The following is a 15,202-nucleotide window of genomic DNA, read 5'->3' as shown; positions in this document are numbered from 1 at the left end:
ATGCCTTGTGCCTACTTTTCATTGAAAAATGGCATACTGTGGAGTTACTGTATGGTAATTGTTTGCCATTTCATAACTGCAACTTTTTTAAATACTCAAAGCAGAGCATCCATCGGAAATGATTTCATTTTTGTTTTATTAGAAACATTTACAATACATCTTGAATCTTTGAAAAAAAAAAAAAAACAGAAACCAAAACTAATATGGCGCAGATACAATAATAAAATATCAAATTATTCACAAAAACATGTGCTAAGAAATAAACCTGCAATATCACATGCCTCTTGCGGGCATGACACACTGTAACAGTTCAAAGAAGACTTTATTTTATCAAAGTGACGGCCAGCCACATGGCAAACCCTCTCTCACTGATCACAGAGAAACCAGAAACTAAAGCCAGGAGATGCTGACCCAAAACTAATGCACTAAGACCACTATAAGACCGGTATGAAACACTTCTACGGTGCCGGGAGAATCTGAAGAAACACTACCAAAGACTGTCAGACTGCGGTGGCCCCTTCAGAAGAGGACGACGTGAAGGTCATTTCAGTCCCCCTGCTTCAGTCAGTTGTGGCGGAAAATACCGTCCTGACATGTTGAATTGTACGACAAATATTCACTTTTAACTACCTAGTTTTGAGATTAAATAAATACATTTTTAGGTTCATCCATATGTGAAGGAATGACAATCAAGCTTTCCTTCCCTCTTTATAGAACTGGGATGAGAAAATGAAAAGGGTCAAATACTGACCGTGTCACATGGGGACAGAAACGGCCTCTCTTTGCTTCACCTGAAACACTTGTCCTTTTCTGTTTTCTGAAGGGGCGCCAACTATGAAAATCTACAAGGAACAACCAGCCCCAGACCCCTTGTGTTAAAACCAAACACAAAGGATCTGTGGTGTTTATCCAGTCTAGGTGACCATACAAGATACATGCAAACTAGTACGGATATGAATGTGTTGGTGTGTGTGTGTGTGGCTGGTTACCATAGATCTACTACACAGTGTGCCTATGTGCTAAACTATTGATCACTCAGCTCAGTTCTCAGCCTGTCATGTTTTCAAGAAGAAACTTGAGCCCAATTTTCAGGTAATCATTCATTAAGGCTTTGATGATGTCCTCTCTTGCCTTACCAATCACAAAGGGTCCCAAGTAGTAGACATATGAATGTGTTTATCTGAATGTGTTTAACATGTGCCCCTGTGGGACACCTGAATCACTCGTTCTCAGCATTGCAATCACAACTGAAGCTGTGTTAGCATAAAAAGTTAGAGATTAATAAAAGCAAGTTAAGACTCCAGAGGAAATGTGTAATGGGGCCAGTCAGTATGGGGTTAGTCAAAGGGGAAAATGTAAGCAAGCAGCATAGAGAGAGTGCTGATGCAAGAAATACATGTGTAATTGAGGCACAATATTGATGCTCAGTGACTAAAATACCTCCAAATCCTAAAAATATTATATTATTTTCTGTCATAATTCCACTGTGAATGCACGGGTGTTCTTTTAAATAGTGCATATCGGAAGTTAAAATATAAGCTATGGGGAACACACATCAGCTTATATTTCATTTACAATGAAATACAGTGTGGAGGTGAGTCCATAACTTTCATAAATAAAACGTATTTTATTTTTTTTAACCGTTAGTAGAAACCAACTTTCCTGTGTTTAGAAATATATTAACTTCTTGTATTTTTAATTAAAAAAACACATTTCTTGAGGTTACTCATAAATATGTTTTCTTCATTTTAAGATTTTCATAAATAACATCCTGAAACTGACTTAATCCTCGTCTTTCTATGAAATAATAACCCATGTTAGCAAAATAGATTTAAGAAACTGTAATAATATTCATTTTTAAAGTTGCTTTCTATAAATGTATTTGGAAGAACTCTATAGACTGCGGTGAAACCTTCTCACAAATTCTTTCCAGCTCACTTTAAAATGTATAAACCAAAAGGTAAAAAGAGTGCAATGGTAATTTATTTTACATTCAAATGCATTACTTGCTCATCTTGTGATTATGATAGGTCAGAATAATTGCTTAAGTGCGTCAATTTAAAGGATTTCCTATCACTCCTTGAAAGGGGTGCTATTATTGTTATACATAATGCATAAAGAGTTGTACATTTGTTAAAGAGAAGAAAACTGTTCATAGTTTCTACGGTTACTTTAATATATTATAAAGAACACTAACAATTGAAAAAAAAGTTAATGAAATAGACATCCCCCTAAGAGTTCTCACCGCCATCTTTGTTTCTCCACTAAAGGAAGTGGAGTACTTCATATACTGGGTGACTGGGTGCATATATCAAGCTATACCTCATCTTATAAGACAGTCATTATTTGAATTTCTATATCAATTACACCTCAAGGTAAATATATGGAATTAAATATGTCCATCTTAATTTCTTTAAAGCTTTTTATACACCTTGTGGTTATGTTGATGAAATATGTTAATGCCATGGGATCTTAATTTTACTCTTATGTACTGGACTAAACTTCAGCTATCATACTTCGACATGGAGTATAAAGTTAACTAGAAACAATATTAAATTAAAACCGCAGTATTATTTTTGAACTCTAACAAAGGTACTGCAGGGTATTTGTGTAATCTTAACAACTTTCTTATGCATCATTAAACTATTGTTCAGTCTGGGGTCTTTGAGACAAATCTAGCCCTTCAGCTGAAATTCAACATGAATTTGAACAGAATTGTAAACAAAGACAAATTTCTAACCCTTATTTTTCTCATTTATTATGTGTCCCTGCCCCATTCTGAAGAAACATAAACTTCCTAAGACAAGTCTAGCGTTTTCATATTAAGAGCTGTGATGAAACAACTTATAGACATCATTATTCATAAATCTACGTTGGCAATAATACCAATATAAATACAACTTAAGAGGGTGACGCATTAGGACTGGTGTCTTTGGGCAGTGATTGGATAGTTGATCACTGAAGCTACTGTAGCATAAAAAAAGACCAAACTGAAACAGGATGTCTTTATTGAGACAAGCTCCATTTCACAGATATTGACTGAAGCTTGTATGCTGTATGACTTTGGACAAAACTATCACTAGCGGGTTATTAAAAACAAAAGCTGATTATTATTGTATTGACCTCAGACACCTTCATCAATAAATCCAAACTATGATAAGGTCGAAATGTGTTAACATTCGTAGAATTGTAAGCTTACGATTAGCAATATAATTTCTATAGATGTCCTCGAACCTCTTCCAAGGTTTTGTTCTTTGGCTACCTTTTGACCTTTTATTTTAAATCAGCTAAATGCTGGATAATGACTACTTATAACAGATAGCATAAAGAAATAATTAAATTGTGCCATCAAATCAGCTACATATGTTTTGGAACCAATCTAAAAACTGAAATATATTCTCATGATATGCTTATGGTAACTATAAACGTTTCTCCCTAAACATGAATAAATACAGAGTAATACATGTTAAATAAATGCTACTTTCCCAAGTGATGAAAATGATTGGCTCAATGCATTGGGCATCAGTATACGTTCATATGGAAGAGGTCTTAGATAGATCCTATGGAAATAATCCAACCTTCTGTCTTGCCATTGTGTCTACTTTAGTTTGTGATTTAAGTTATGACTTCCTGCTTTCGACAGACAGGAAATGCCTCAATTGTTCATGTTATGTTCCTGAAAAGCATTGTATGTTTACACTGAAAGCTTACTTATACAATGCAATTGGTTTCTTCCAAATAATAGGTATTGTGATCTCAAAATTCCACAGATACTAAGAGGAGGAACTCTTGAGGTTGCACTGGTGTTGGCACACCCTGTATTTGAGGTATACTTGCAGTCTTATTAATATTCAATGTTAAAAAGACGGGATTAAGCAGTCAAAAATTACTAAAAGCAAGACGTAGGAAAGCAACAAAAACATGCTATTGTGCCTGAAACTGTTACTAATTAATTACATTTCTCATCCTACATTGGCATAAATCCATATGCATTTTTAGAAGATATTAACCAAAAATTGAATAATATTCAAATGAATCAAGTTTGCGTTATGGATGGTGCTGAATTCTATGAATTTACTAAACTGGCTCTTTTGTTTACTGTTGCAGTATTGACATTATTGCTTTTCATCCTAATGTACATAAAACCTGATTCATCCAAAAGGACCTAGGAATATTTTAGAACACGTCTTCACATATTTGAGAGAATGTATTGGTATATGTCAGTGGAAACATCAATACAGCCCTGTATTCATCATTACAGTATGTGGTATTGTGGTATTCTTATCTATATATTTGACTTGATGAAATGCTTAAGTTTATTAGATCCATACATATAAGTAGCCTATCAATATACTTTATGTTTAAGGATGAGGGGACATTATATATATATATATATAAATCAAAGTGATCTTAAAAGTCCATAAACAAACAAATTCAAAATGATATTTTCACCTTGTAAAAATAATCAAAATCCCACTTATATAGCAGGCATTTGACTGGATGTAAATTACTGATATATATATATACACAGATGCGCAGAATCCTTTCTCATAAAGCACAATGCAAATTTCTCCCACAGCCTCTAAAACAGTGAGACTCTCTAAAAAGCCCTCTACATTAAACCAGTGCAAACTCAACCAAGTCATCAGTACTGACTGAATGGATGAGAGGTTTCCCATAATACCACTACTACAAGGAATAACAATAATTATATTATAAAAACATGATAGGGAAACCTTATGTGCATGTCTTTCAAAATCTATGAAGAAATATTCACCATCAGTGGTCGGTTTGGTATTAATTATATGTGTTTTCTCATAATAAGGTGCTTTACTCTATATTTTAATGTAAAGGGTTTAAGAGCCTAATTTCCCAATTCCATTTAACCCCACCCAACCCGGTTGATTCACATTCTTTTCTGACAAATAGTTACGTGAACGTTTTTTTAAGGGGCAATACTATTGAAGGCCTACTGTATGTCACTAAACTTTCATGCCAAAGTGAAAGCAATATTTATCTTTTAATACAAAATATTCAGGCTTAAAACAAAATAAAAAAGAATAGAAAATACTATATTCAGTTAACAGCGTTATACTGCCTTGAAATTGTCATTGACAGTTCAGACCAAACCACTGTGCAGTTCTCCCCATTAATAAATAGTCAATTAATTTCTAAATATGTAATAGAATTTAGATACTCTGAAAGTACAGTTCTATTTCTTCACAGTCCATGGACAACAGGAGTGGTCTGCTGACAATACAATGGGGGAAAGGGGGGCTCTGTTGCTGCCTAGACTAGGGACAACAGTCTATTGTAACTATTCATTATATTTTGATGGACAAAAGTTGAGCAAAAGAGTTCTCCTGAAAAAACAACTTAATAGAGCGATCTGATGCAGTGTTAGTGGGAGACCAGCTGAATCACCAGCATGTCCTTGTTCACCTGCCACCACCAGCAAACATGAGGCAGCAGCCTTCTAACTACCCCTCTCACAAAGACTAGATCTGCAGGTTCTCTTTTCTTTGAGAGCAGCCTTCTCTCTCTCTCCACCCCAAAAAGCCCCCCTCTTATCCTCCAACGGCTCTAATCCCCCCTCCCTCCCTCTGAAATCCCCAGGCTGGGGCTAAGGCAGAGGCAAAGGGTGTGTAATTTGATTCAGCATGAGTGGTGGCTAAATGGGGCGTTTCCTCCGCTTTCCTGTCAATTACAATTGTCTGATTTCATTCTGAAGGCCCAGTGCTAGCCTGCCATTGGCTAAGCCTGTGTGTCTGTGGTGAGTGGGCAGCTGCAGGATGTCCCATACAGACAGGAGATAAAGGGGGGGGGGGGGGGGCTCTCTATGGAAACTTCGATCTGCACTCGCTCTCTGTCACAAAGGCCTCCATCCAAATTGGGGGGACGATGAACTCCAAGTGATCAGACTCCTCATACTCTTAAATGATATATGTCTGCATGTGTTCATACCCTTATCTTATTGAGAACACATGGAGACATCTAGTTCAGTGGGGCATTTCAAAGAATTGGATCTGTGTGTCAGAATTGTACACTAGGTAATTACTGAATCTACTGACACTGTAGATATCCTTTCTTTCTGCAAAGTCCCCTCACTCTCATTTCAGAGCTGGCAGCCTGTTCAGTTGGTCTCTTTCTTTCATATGCTGCTTTTTTCCTGAGTGTTGGGACAAAGGAGGCCCCTCTCCCCAGTAGGGATAGCTCAGAGCAGCAGAGAAGGAAAGAGGGAGGGGGATATGGAAGGAGGGGTCCCATTCGCCCAGCTGCACCCAGACTGGACCTTCTGTGCCTGTGACAGAGGGGTGGGGCGGTCAGCAGCCCACGCCGGGACTCTGTCTCACCCCCCCATTCAGCACCAGGGTCGCCACATGGTCCGCACCTGGACCGGCCAATTTGCCTAATTATCAATGAGTCTCTCCGGGCCGTGTCCGAGCACTCCGGGCCCACGCCACCGCTGGGCCCAGACAATACGCCCCACTCAGGGAGGCAATGCATTCTGGGTCAGCTGCAGTCATTACTACCTTCAACAGCCAACGATCGAACAGTAAGCGGGGCGGGGCGGGGGGGGGGGGGGTTAAGCCACTCCCAAAGAAAATAGAAAAAGAGGGGGCTATTAAACACCTGCTTCTGCACAGCTCTGATAATTAGAGGCCTCTGAGCTAAAATACAAAGCTGCTGGACGGGGGTGGCGAGGGAGCTCTGTGGATGGTGGTACTGTATTCTAGGAGCTTTTTGCCCATTTAGGCACACTCTATTACCAATTCAGAGAACAGCTCAGTGTTTTCCTCAGCTTCTGTCCACTCTAATGGCTAACGCTCTAACTGCGCAAACCTCAGAGAGATGCCTGTCAAAAGTGGCTCTCGTTTTTGTCCTACATCGTTCAGATAACAGCTAAATTACCACATAAGACAATAAAGTGGGTATAAGTTGGCTTTGAAATTAGTCCATCGGGGAGACGGATCTCCCAAATTAGCCAACTGGACGAATTCCAAGGCTTTTGACCTCACAAATGAAATCAGTGCTTAACACCGGTGAAAGAAACATGCTTTTCAAGTGCCACGAGGAACAGGCATCGCTGAAACTTTTCACCAAACTGCAGTGATATTTCAGCAATACAATGTGTAGCATTCATTCATTCACCTCTTTGTGAAAAAGGAAATCTGTAAGACATATCTGCATAAAGAAAGGCGTTTGTCTGCTGTCCCATATTGTTACCATTCTAACAGGTGTTTAGGGAGGACTACCAGGTATAACAACGAGCTTGTAAAGGGACACAAATGTCAGAAAGATGACAATGATGGAATAGTCTGTCCTTCGATTGGAACAAATTTAGACTTTCAATGACAATATCAAAGCTTGTTCCATTTTTTCGAGCCACATTGAGGGATTTGCCTTTTCATCAGCTACGTCATTTTTCTGGATGATTGACAATCATTAATCTGACTATCCGAAACTAAGACGATTATAAGGTGCAATGAAAGATTAAATCTTTTTCCTTCTGTTTGATTTTGACTTCCCATATCATTCAGGTACAGATAAGATACCAGGGAGTTAAACTGAACCTCAATGATCACCTCCTTCCTTTTCTCCATATAAAACCACTTCATGGTAAAATAAATCTGAATCGTAAAATGTTCACGTTCCTACTACTCCGCCCATACTGTGATTCGTGAATGAAAAACAGCAGCAGTAAAAAAAACTGAAAAAATGCTAGGTACTATACTTTTCTTATAAACAAAACTTTTATAAAATATATATGTATATATATAAAAGAAAAAATTCAAAATATTTCTTATACTTTTTAGTAAAGCAAGCAGTGCCTTCTAAAATATCTGCTTGTTTTTTTTAAACATTTTCTGAGAAAAGAAAAGTATAATAATAATAATAATAATAGTAAATAATTGTAGAACAAACACTGTGATAAAACGAATGTTAAAAACTGACGTGGTGTTTTTTAGGAGAATATTCGGATAGCCTGAGAGACCAGGGTGTGGCACACCGGGCACTCTGGATGGTTGAGCTCACAGATGCGGATGGCACACTCCATGCAGAAGAGGTTGTGGCCGCAGGGCACCAGGGCGGCCGTCACTTTGCTCTCGAAGCAGGTCATGCAGTCCCGGAGGATGGCTGGTGGCGAGTCCGGTACAGGGAGGCGTCCAGGGAACCCCGCGCCCGAGGTTGGCTCGCTGTGGGCACGGCGGGCCTGGGCATGAGGAGAGCCAGACAGAATAGTGATGTTGGTGCCCGAGGAGTTGCCGTTGTTCCCTCCACAGGGGTCAGGAAGGCCTGGAGAGAGTCTGGTCAGGGGCAGGGGCAGGCCTCCAAAGCTCTTGGAGCGCTGCTGGGCATAGAAGGCCACCTGTTTTGGGTAGTCTGGGTCTCCCCAACTCTGGGTGCCCTCTGAGCCAAAGTAGGAACAGGGCTTCTCTCCAGGGCTGTTGAAGTTGCCCTTGCTGTAGATTACGCCACCACCTTCTCCTCCAACCATGGCATCTGAGAAGTTCTGGCGGAAGCTGCTGGTCAACGGCTTGCGCTGGCCCCCCTGCAGACCCCACACCTGCTGCAGGCGGCTCTCCAGACCCCCGGAGCCTACAGGGCTGCCGCCATCCGGCCCCAAGCAGTCATTCTCGTTGTTGTGGTCATGCAGACCTCCCGTTCGGAATGCGATGTGCGCCTCAATCTCCTCACGGGCCCTCTCGGCGTTGCTAGGTGATCCCGTGATCTCGAAGACGGGGTCACGGTCTCGGCTAGGGGTGACGATGTAGGTGCAGGTTTGCTGTTGGATGCGTTTGATGGTGGAACCCTTGGGCCCCACCACCAGCCCCACCACGCGGTAGGGCACCCTCACCTGGATGGTGGTCTGGCCCGGCAGGGGCGCAGGCGGGGAACCGCTGAAGGACACACCCAGCTTGTTGCGGGAAGCTCGGAGCATGGAGAAGTGCTCGGCGGCAGAGATGATCTCGCGCCGGGCCAGGGCCACATCCTCCTTTCGGCCCGTGATGAGAAACACAGGCTCCTCGCCCCTCACGGGGGTCTTGATGTAGGTGTTGGTCTTGGCCCGCAAGGCTTTGATCTTGCAACCTGCAGAAACAAAAGACAAAGTTTTTAAAAAGCCAAGGACACAATTTTTATTCAATTTTCTGATACACTCATCAAAGATGAGGAATTTGGAATAGCTAAGATTGTTTCTACTACATGGTAATACAAAGCAATTTTTAATGTTTTTTTCTTCTTCTATGGAAACAAAGACTAAATTTATAGTTGACCTTTGACATACCTTTTTAAAAGATGGCAAATGTTGGTCTAAAATGCTCACAACTTCAGAGTTTTTAGACAGTCCAGCAATGTTCACTAGTCATTATCCCCTTTACAACATTTTACAGTATTACACTTTTTTCCCCCATTTCTGCCAAGATTATCATTACTAAGTCACATGTTTTCACATGGCATCAAGTCTCAATATGCTGTACAATCTGAAATAATTGAAGAGACTGTAGATCTCAAAGTAGAACACCCCATTATTTGATTTCCTATATCTAACATTGCTAAACAGATGAGATATTGTACCCATTTCCAAAGGACATCAGAACTATTCTGTGCTATGGCTACAGTTATGGATGCATTCAACAGTGTTGCCACGAACAACCTGCCCCTCTCTTTGAACTGACAAGTCTGGTACCTCCGATCCACACATACATCATTTTTGGGTCATCTATTGCAGTGCATATGTTCTGATTTTGATCAGTGTGTAAAAGCTGACAATATTAAGTGCTTTTAGCGAGAGTCTAGATTTGAGAAAGTACAGGCTAATGCTATATCATGTAAAATTACCTTCGGCTCTACTACTGAGACGAGGTAATAATACAAGAGGGGAATAAAAAATGAGTAATTGTAGAGTAGGGTGGTTAAGAGCTCTTGAGGTCAAGAGGGATATGGTAAACACAGCCTCACCTGTGATACTACACCCAACAGGAAACGGCATGCAACGCCCCACTACGGCAGCCTGTGGTGACAAATACGCAGGTGTGCAGCTACCGTTCTCATTCTGAAATGCAAGTTTATGTTCCACCCCTAAGAATCCCTGAGTGTCTCCCCTTAGCAGTGACTTTAAGAGGCTTATGTATGTCCGTGGTCTGGTAACAATAACTAGCAATTTATTCAATGGTCAGGTCTCAGCTCGTCTTTCTGAGTAGCACTACAAATCACAGCACACCATGACATCAGTAGCCTAAACACGCTTTACTTTACTTTCTTTATTAAAATGTCGTTTTACCAGGGACAGTGCACATTAATCAACATTACTATAAAAGTGCCTGTTTTAGCCAGCCTGCTTATTTTCAACTGCAGTCCCTGAGCAGGGACTTTAGCAGTGTGGATCAAATGTCTGAACACCTCTAACCGAGGGAGATGTGCTTCCCTAATGCTACTAAATAGCCCCACTTACTAGGGCACTAACTTCAGAAGCCTGGATGGCACTGACTGAGTGACTCAGTGAGGCTCTGAGGGCTGAAGAGTTCAAACTACATTTATTATTTATTTATTGAGGACGATGGCGGTGGTGATATTAGTTGGGGTTCAAGCATGATGGTGTTAGATGGAACACTCAGGCTTTATAATATGTATGATAGTTATTTAACATATATGTATGACAGTGATAACTCATGCAATAACCACAATGTTATTATATTAAACCATGTGTTAACTTAGGATAGATGTAAGGTTTTGTGATCCTTTGTAGCAGGAAGGTGAATATTTAAGTTGAGACCAATAGGCGACATAAAACTATGAACAGAGGAGACAAAGAAAGGGACTCCACTGGAACCTTTACAATTTCCTTCAGGCAAATGACAAAGAGCATTCTAGATCATTCCACAACTGTATGCCATGTCTTTCATTTGGAGAGCATGCTTTCCAGTACTGTGTGCATTGTTAGTGGCGCATGCACAGCAAACCCACCCTTGACCTAAAGTCGTAATAATACAGCCCTAGACGATACAAAAAGCATCCCCCGGAATCAGTTCAAATGACTTTGACAAAGGAGAAAATGATAACATTCGCCTCTCCAGGACGGGACATTGACTTGCCAGATTCACCAGGCAGTAGTCGACCCTGGGAAGGAGGGCATTGAATGTGAACTAACTAACGAGGCCCTGAATCAAAAGAGCTCATCCCCAATCCCCCAAATCAGTATTTCTCAGTCAACACAAAGCCCTCTGCTGCACTTGTGCTCACTGGATCCACCCTCCGGCTGTCTTCAGTTACCCTATTAAAACACTTCAGAGTAACGAACAGGAGACGCACAGGAAGATGAGGGCACTTAACGGCACAACAAAAACCAGATCCCCACATCTGTGGAAAAAATGGAGTTGAAGCAAATGGTCTCTGCTGCCTTGGACCCACTTGACATTGTGGGAACCTGTGGATTTGTGTAAGCCCAAAAACATGAATTAGGATCCACTGGCTGAATTGGTTTCCCTTACCCCCCCATTAGGTAAGGGAGTCCTTGGTTTGGGTGTGACTCACCCTTTTAATGCCCAGTGCCTCTGACCCACCAACAATCGACCCATCCATTTATCCCTGCTTGTCTAACCAGCCCCTCTGTATCGTTTGGACTCATCACAACAGAGCCAGTCAACAATAGGTGCAGTCAAACAAAAACAACCATGTAGCACAACGCAATAAGTTGCTGGTTCTGAGAGTTGTACAGGTTACAAGCAATCTGGAGAATCAATATATTACAGTCTGATATGGGCAATAGGTTTTAAAAAGGCAACATATTTTGTTATTATTTGTTCTTATTTTATATCATAAAATATAAGAACCACACAACATTCAACTCGACACGTTGGTCCAACTTCTGGCTGAGTCACGCTTCGATTCCTATGATCATCCCAAGCGTCTACTGGTAACACTGCCTAATAAGGTACCCCTCCCCTCACTTTCACACCTTTGTTTGACAGCTGCTGTCATTCAAGTTCATGTCGAGGTCTTCGACAATTACTCAATACACAGATATATCCATCTTAAATCTGGGAATTCACTTTTAAACTGCTCAAGAAAAGAGAATATAGAGAAACACACTTGCCATTGTCTAATTGTGTCACTGGGGCAGTCAGCAACAAAAACAATTAACATAATTTGAATTTACGAAAACGAAAACAACAGCTTGAAAACATCAAACGTCACTCAAATACAAGCTCTATTCACAATAATGAGAGTAAATAATTTGTAAACATTTCAGGGCGAACGAGATTCCTCCGTTACCAGCAGCACGTTGCGTTTTTTTTAACAGTCTCGCGCGTTCAGACGACAAAGGAAGCAAGTGCTATCCCTGCCTGAAGTGTGCGTCTGTGAGCTGACATTGATGGCTGGATGTAGAATAATGCGCCCATGAGGTAACGGTTACAGTCCTGCTTTGTGTCTCCCCACGTTTGAAATTCACTAGAAGGACAATAGAACTGAGCCTAGTTGCAACAATGTTGCAGTTTCTGCCACTGTATGTTAACTTGAAACAGATTTGTTACCATGCCAAAGAGTGGTAAGGAAGCCTGTGTAGAAGAATACAACAAAAAATAACACCACTCCCTTTTCTATATCAATAACACCAGCTAACGTAACAGTTATAGAGCGTTATCAAATCACCCTACAAACTACAGGGAGACACATTAAGCTCAGAACTGCAACATAACTTTCAATAGGAACATTTGGTTGGAATCTTTACCTTGTCTCCCCACTATTTCGGCCACATGTTCTGAGCTGGGCACGGGGACGCATTCTGTTATGTTGCAGCCTCGTCCTTTCGTCTCACTTGAAGAACCCTCGTACAGGACACATAACTTGTTCTTCCCTTGCAAAAGCCCTGTGTCACCAATACCTACGCCAATATTATTGGTATGGTTGTGATGGTTATTGTTATTGTTACTCCGATCCTGTACTCCAGTTCCAGGAGCCCCACCACCGTCCTCGCCTTCACCAAGCCCCAGTAGAGACAGCTGGCCCAGCGCGACCCTCAGGGCACGGGAGTCGTCTTCTTCCTCGTCGGGTGGCACTAGGAGACCTTCGCTTCCGTACCCGGAGCCGGCTAGATCCCCGCCGTAGCCCCCATTTTTCTCCATGATCCCTGCTAGAACCAGCAGGCTAGGCATGGCTAACAAAAGAGTGTGAGACAAAGACAGGGGAAAGAGACTGGAGAAACAGCACCCGTGCCGCCTCCCCGCCCCCTCCTCCTTCCAATTCTGCCTCTGCGCTAGTCCCTCCCATAGACCTGCCCCTCTCTCTGTCTGCTATAGGCCTACTTGCAATACAGTATTCTCTCAGCTCTAGGCAAACGGGACACAAGGCCGTCTGAACGGAGAGGGGCTAGGCGATGCATCACTCCACCCCGTCTGGTACACACTCCCCTCCTCGCTGAGAGAAAACGCACCGCCCTCCCGTTATACCATTCCGTCTCAGGTTCCCAAGCCTGTGGCATCTCAGAAACCAACCCCCGCGTTTTTCCTCACGTATGGAAAAAAAATAAAAAATATTCCCTCCACCTTTCCTTTGTCCATATCAGCCATGCGTTAGATCCAAGCAACGCTACTCATTCCCCATCCCTGCAATGCAAGACCGCAACGGTCTTTTTACTGTAGGCTACTTGTACAAGGATGCATGGGCTATAGTTTAATAATTCCCCCTCAATAAAATGTCAAAAGTGGATGCATTTAGGATTGTTTCCCGATTCAAGTTACTATTTGGGCACCATAGCGTACTGTTTTGGTATATTGGCAATGTTGTATTATGTATGGTGGGACGCAGTAGCCTACTGAGGGATAGATGGACTTTGGATGTAGTTTATTTGTGAAACCTAAACGACTTCGTTCACTGTATTGGGGAGGATTTGCGTTATTCTGTCTATCGAGAATGAAGGAGTTAAGTGACATATTTCGGGGTTCCGCCCACCCCACTCGTCGTGGGTTGCTGCAGGTCACCGCGTTGTTGTCTCGGGCGCCGTTGCGCATGGGGGCTGTAACGTAGAAGGAGGGGGTGAGGAGGAGAGGAGAAAGGGAGTTGTCAGACAGGCGTTGCAGACCCTGTGCAGCAGGAATCTTTAAAAAAAAATGTCCTTACATATTTCCCGTAAGCAGAGCTCTTGCTTGCAGCATTTCTTGCCTGGCGCGAACAAAGAACCGCGTTTGCCTCGCGAAATCTACATACCAAAATGTCCTCTAGAGAAGCCACGCCTGGCGGCATGGTTGTATAATAACACAAAGACACATGTGCTTAGTAGTAATAATAATAATACAAATAATAGTACAATTGAATAATACAATCTATCTCCAGTGTTTTAAGTTAAAATGTCTCCAATGTCTCATTTCACAAGTGAACAATACAAACTCTCAATAGTGAATTGGAGCGGAACAGTAGTCATATCTTATGTAGCCTATAGTGCCTGTCGCGGGCGCAGTGTGGGTGCGCATGGCAGTGTTGTGGCAAACTGTGGGGGGCATCACTGCTTGTTCTCTTACCAACCACGATACGGTTAATTTGATCGGTAATTTACCGTTTCCATTACTTTTTCCTGTGCACTTCGCATAAGCAATTATGTTATCTTGCTGTTTCTGGTGTCCTTCGAACTAACTGTGGAAACCTTGACGTTTGTCACCAAAGCCACCCTCAAATGGGTGATATGTTCAGCACTGACAAAACTATAGTTAGCCTAACCGATTATGAATATCATCGAATGATTTGATGCTCTCATTGTATTATCAAAGTGGATATGGTTTGGCTGGACTGGTTTAACCAGATTATCTGAGGACTTGAACCCCACTGAGTGAGTTCAATGAATCACTTGTCACCATATACTGTATGTGGCCTTGTCATGCATTACATTACTGATAACAACAACAACCCTCCTTCATTTGGGATGTGACAGACTGGGTATGTGATCAGACAGTCTCCCACTAATTTCATGGGCACAAATCCATATACAATAACTATACCTAATAATGTGGTAATCCAGCAGTATTACATGTTCATAATGAATGTTTAGCCTAATGCATTGATAAAACACTCATTTATAACCATGATGATGTTTACGCCATAATAGTTTTTTTTACAACCATTACAATTTGAGTATGTATGAAACTGAGAAACAATTACTCAATAAATAATTATTTAATTAATGATTTATTTAGTTATATGCCATTTA

The 15,202-nt window shown here is 41.5% G+C and overlaps 1 protein-coding gene across 1 annotated transcript; it reads right to left on the bottom strand.

The window, feature by feature from the left end:
* Window positions 1-118: 118 nt before the first annotated feature.
* On the bottom strand, window positions 119-13,291 carry LOC110487479 (RNA-binding protein MEX3A). Its single transcript, XM_021559416.2, has 2 exons — window positions 12,734-13,291; window positions 119-9,093 (listed from the first exon to the last, which is right to left on the bottom strand). The coding sequence occupies exons 1-2, from the start codon at window positions 13,155-13,157 to the stop codon at window positions 7,967-7,969; spliced, it is 1,551 nt and encodes a 516-aa protein (XP_021415091.1). The 5' UTR covers window positions 13,158-13,291; the 3' UTR covers window positions 119-7,966.
* Window positions 13,292-15,202: the final 1,911 nt, after the last annotated feature.

Source organism: Oncorhynchus mykiss, chromosome 2 (assembly GCF_013265735.2).
Source record: "Oncorhynchus mykiss isolate Arlee chromosome 2, USDA_OmykA_1.1, whole genome shotgun sequence".
Lineage (NCBI taxonomy): Eukaryota > Metazoa > Chordata > Actinopteri > Salmoniformes > Salmonidae > Oncorhynchus > Oncorhynchus mykiss.
The sequence above is the reverse complement of the archived record's forward strand: the minus strand, read 5'-3'. Positions and strand labels throughout refer to the sequence as shown.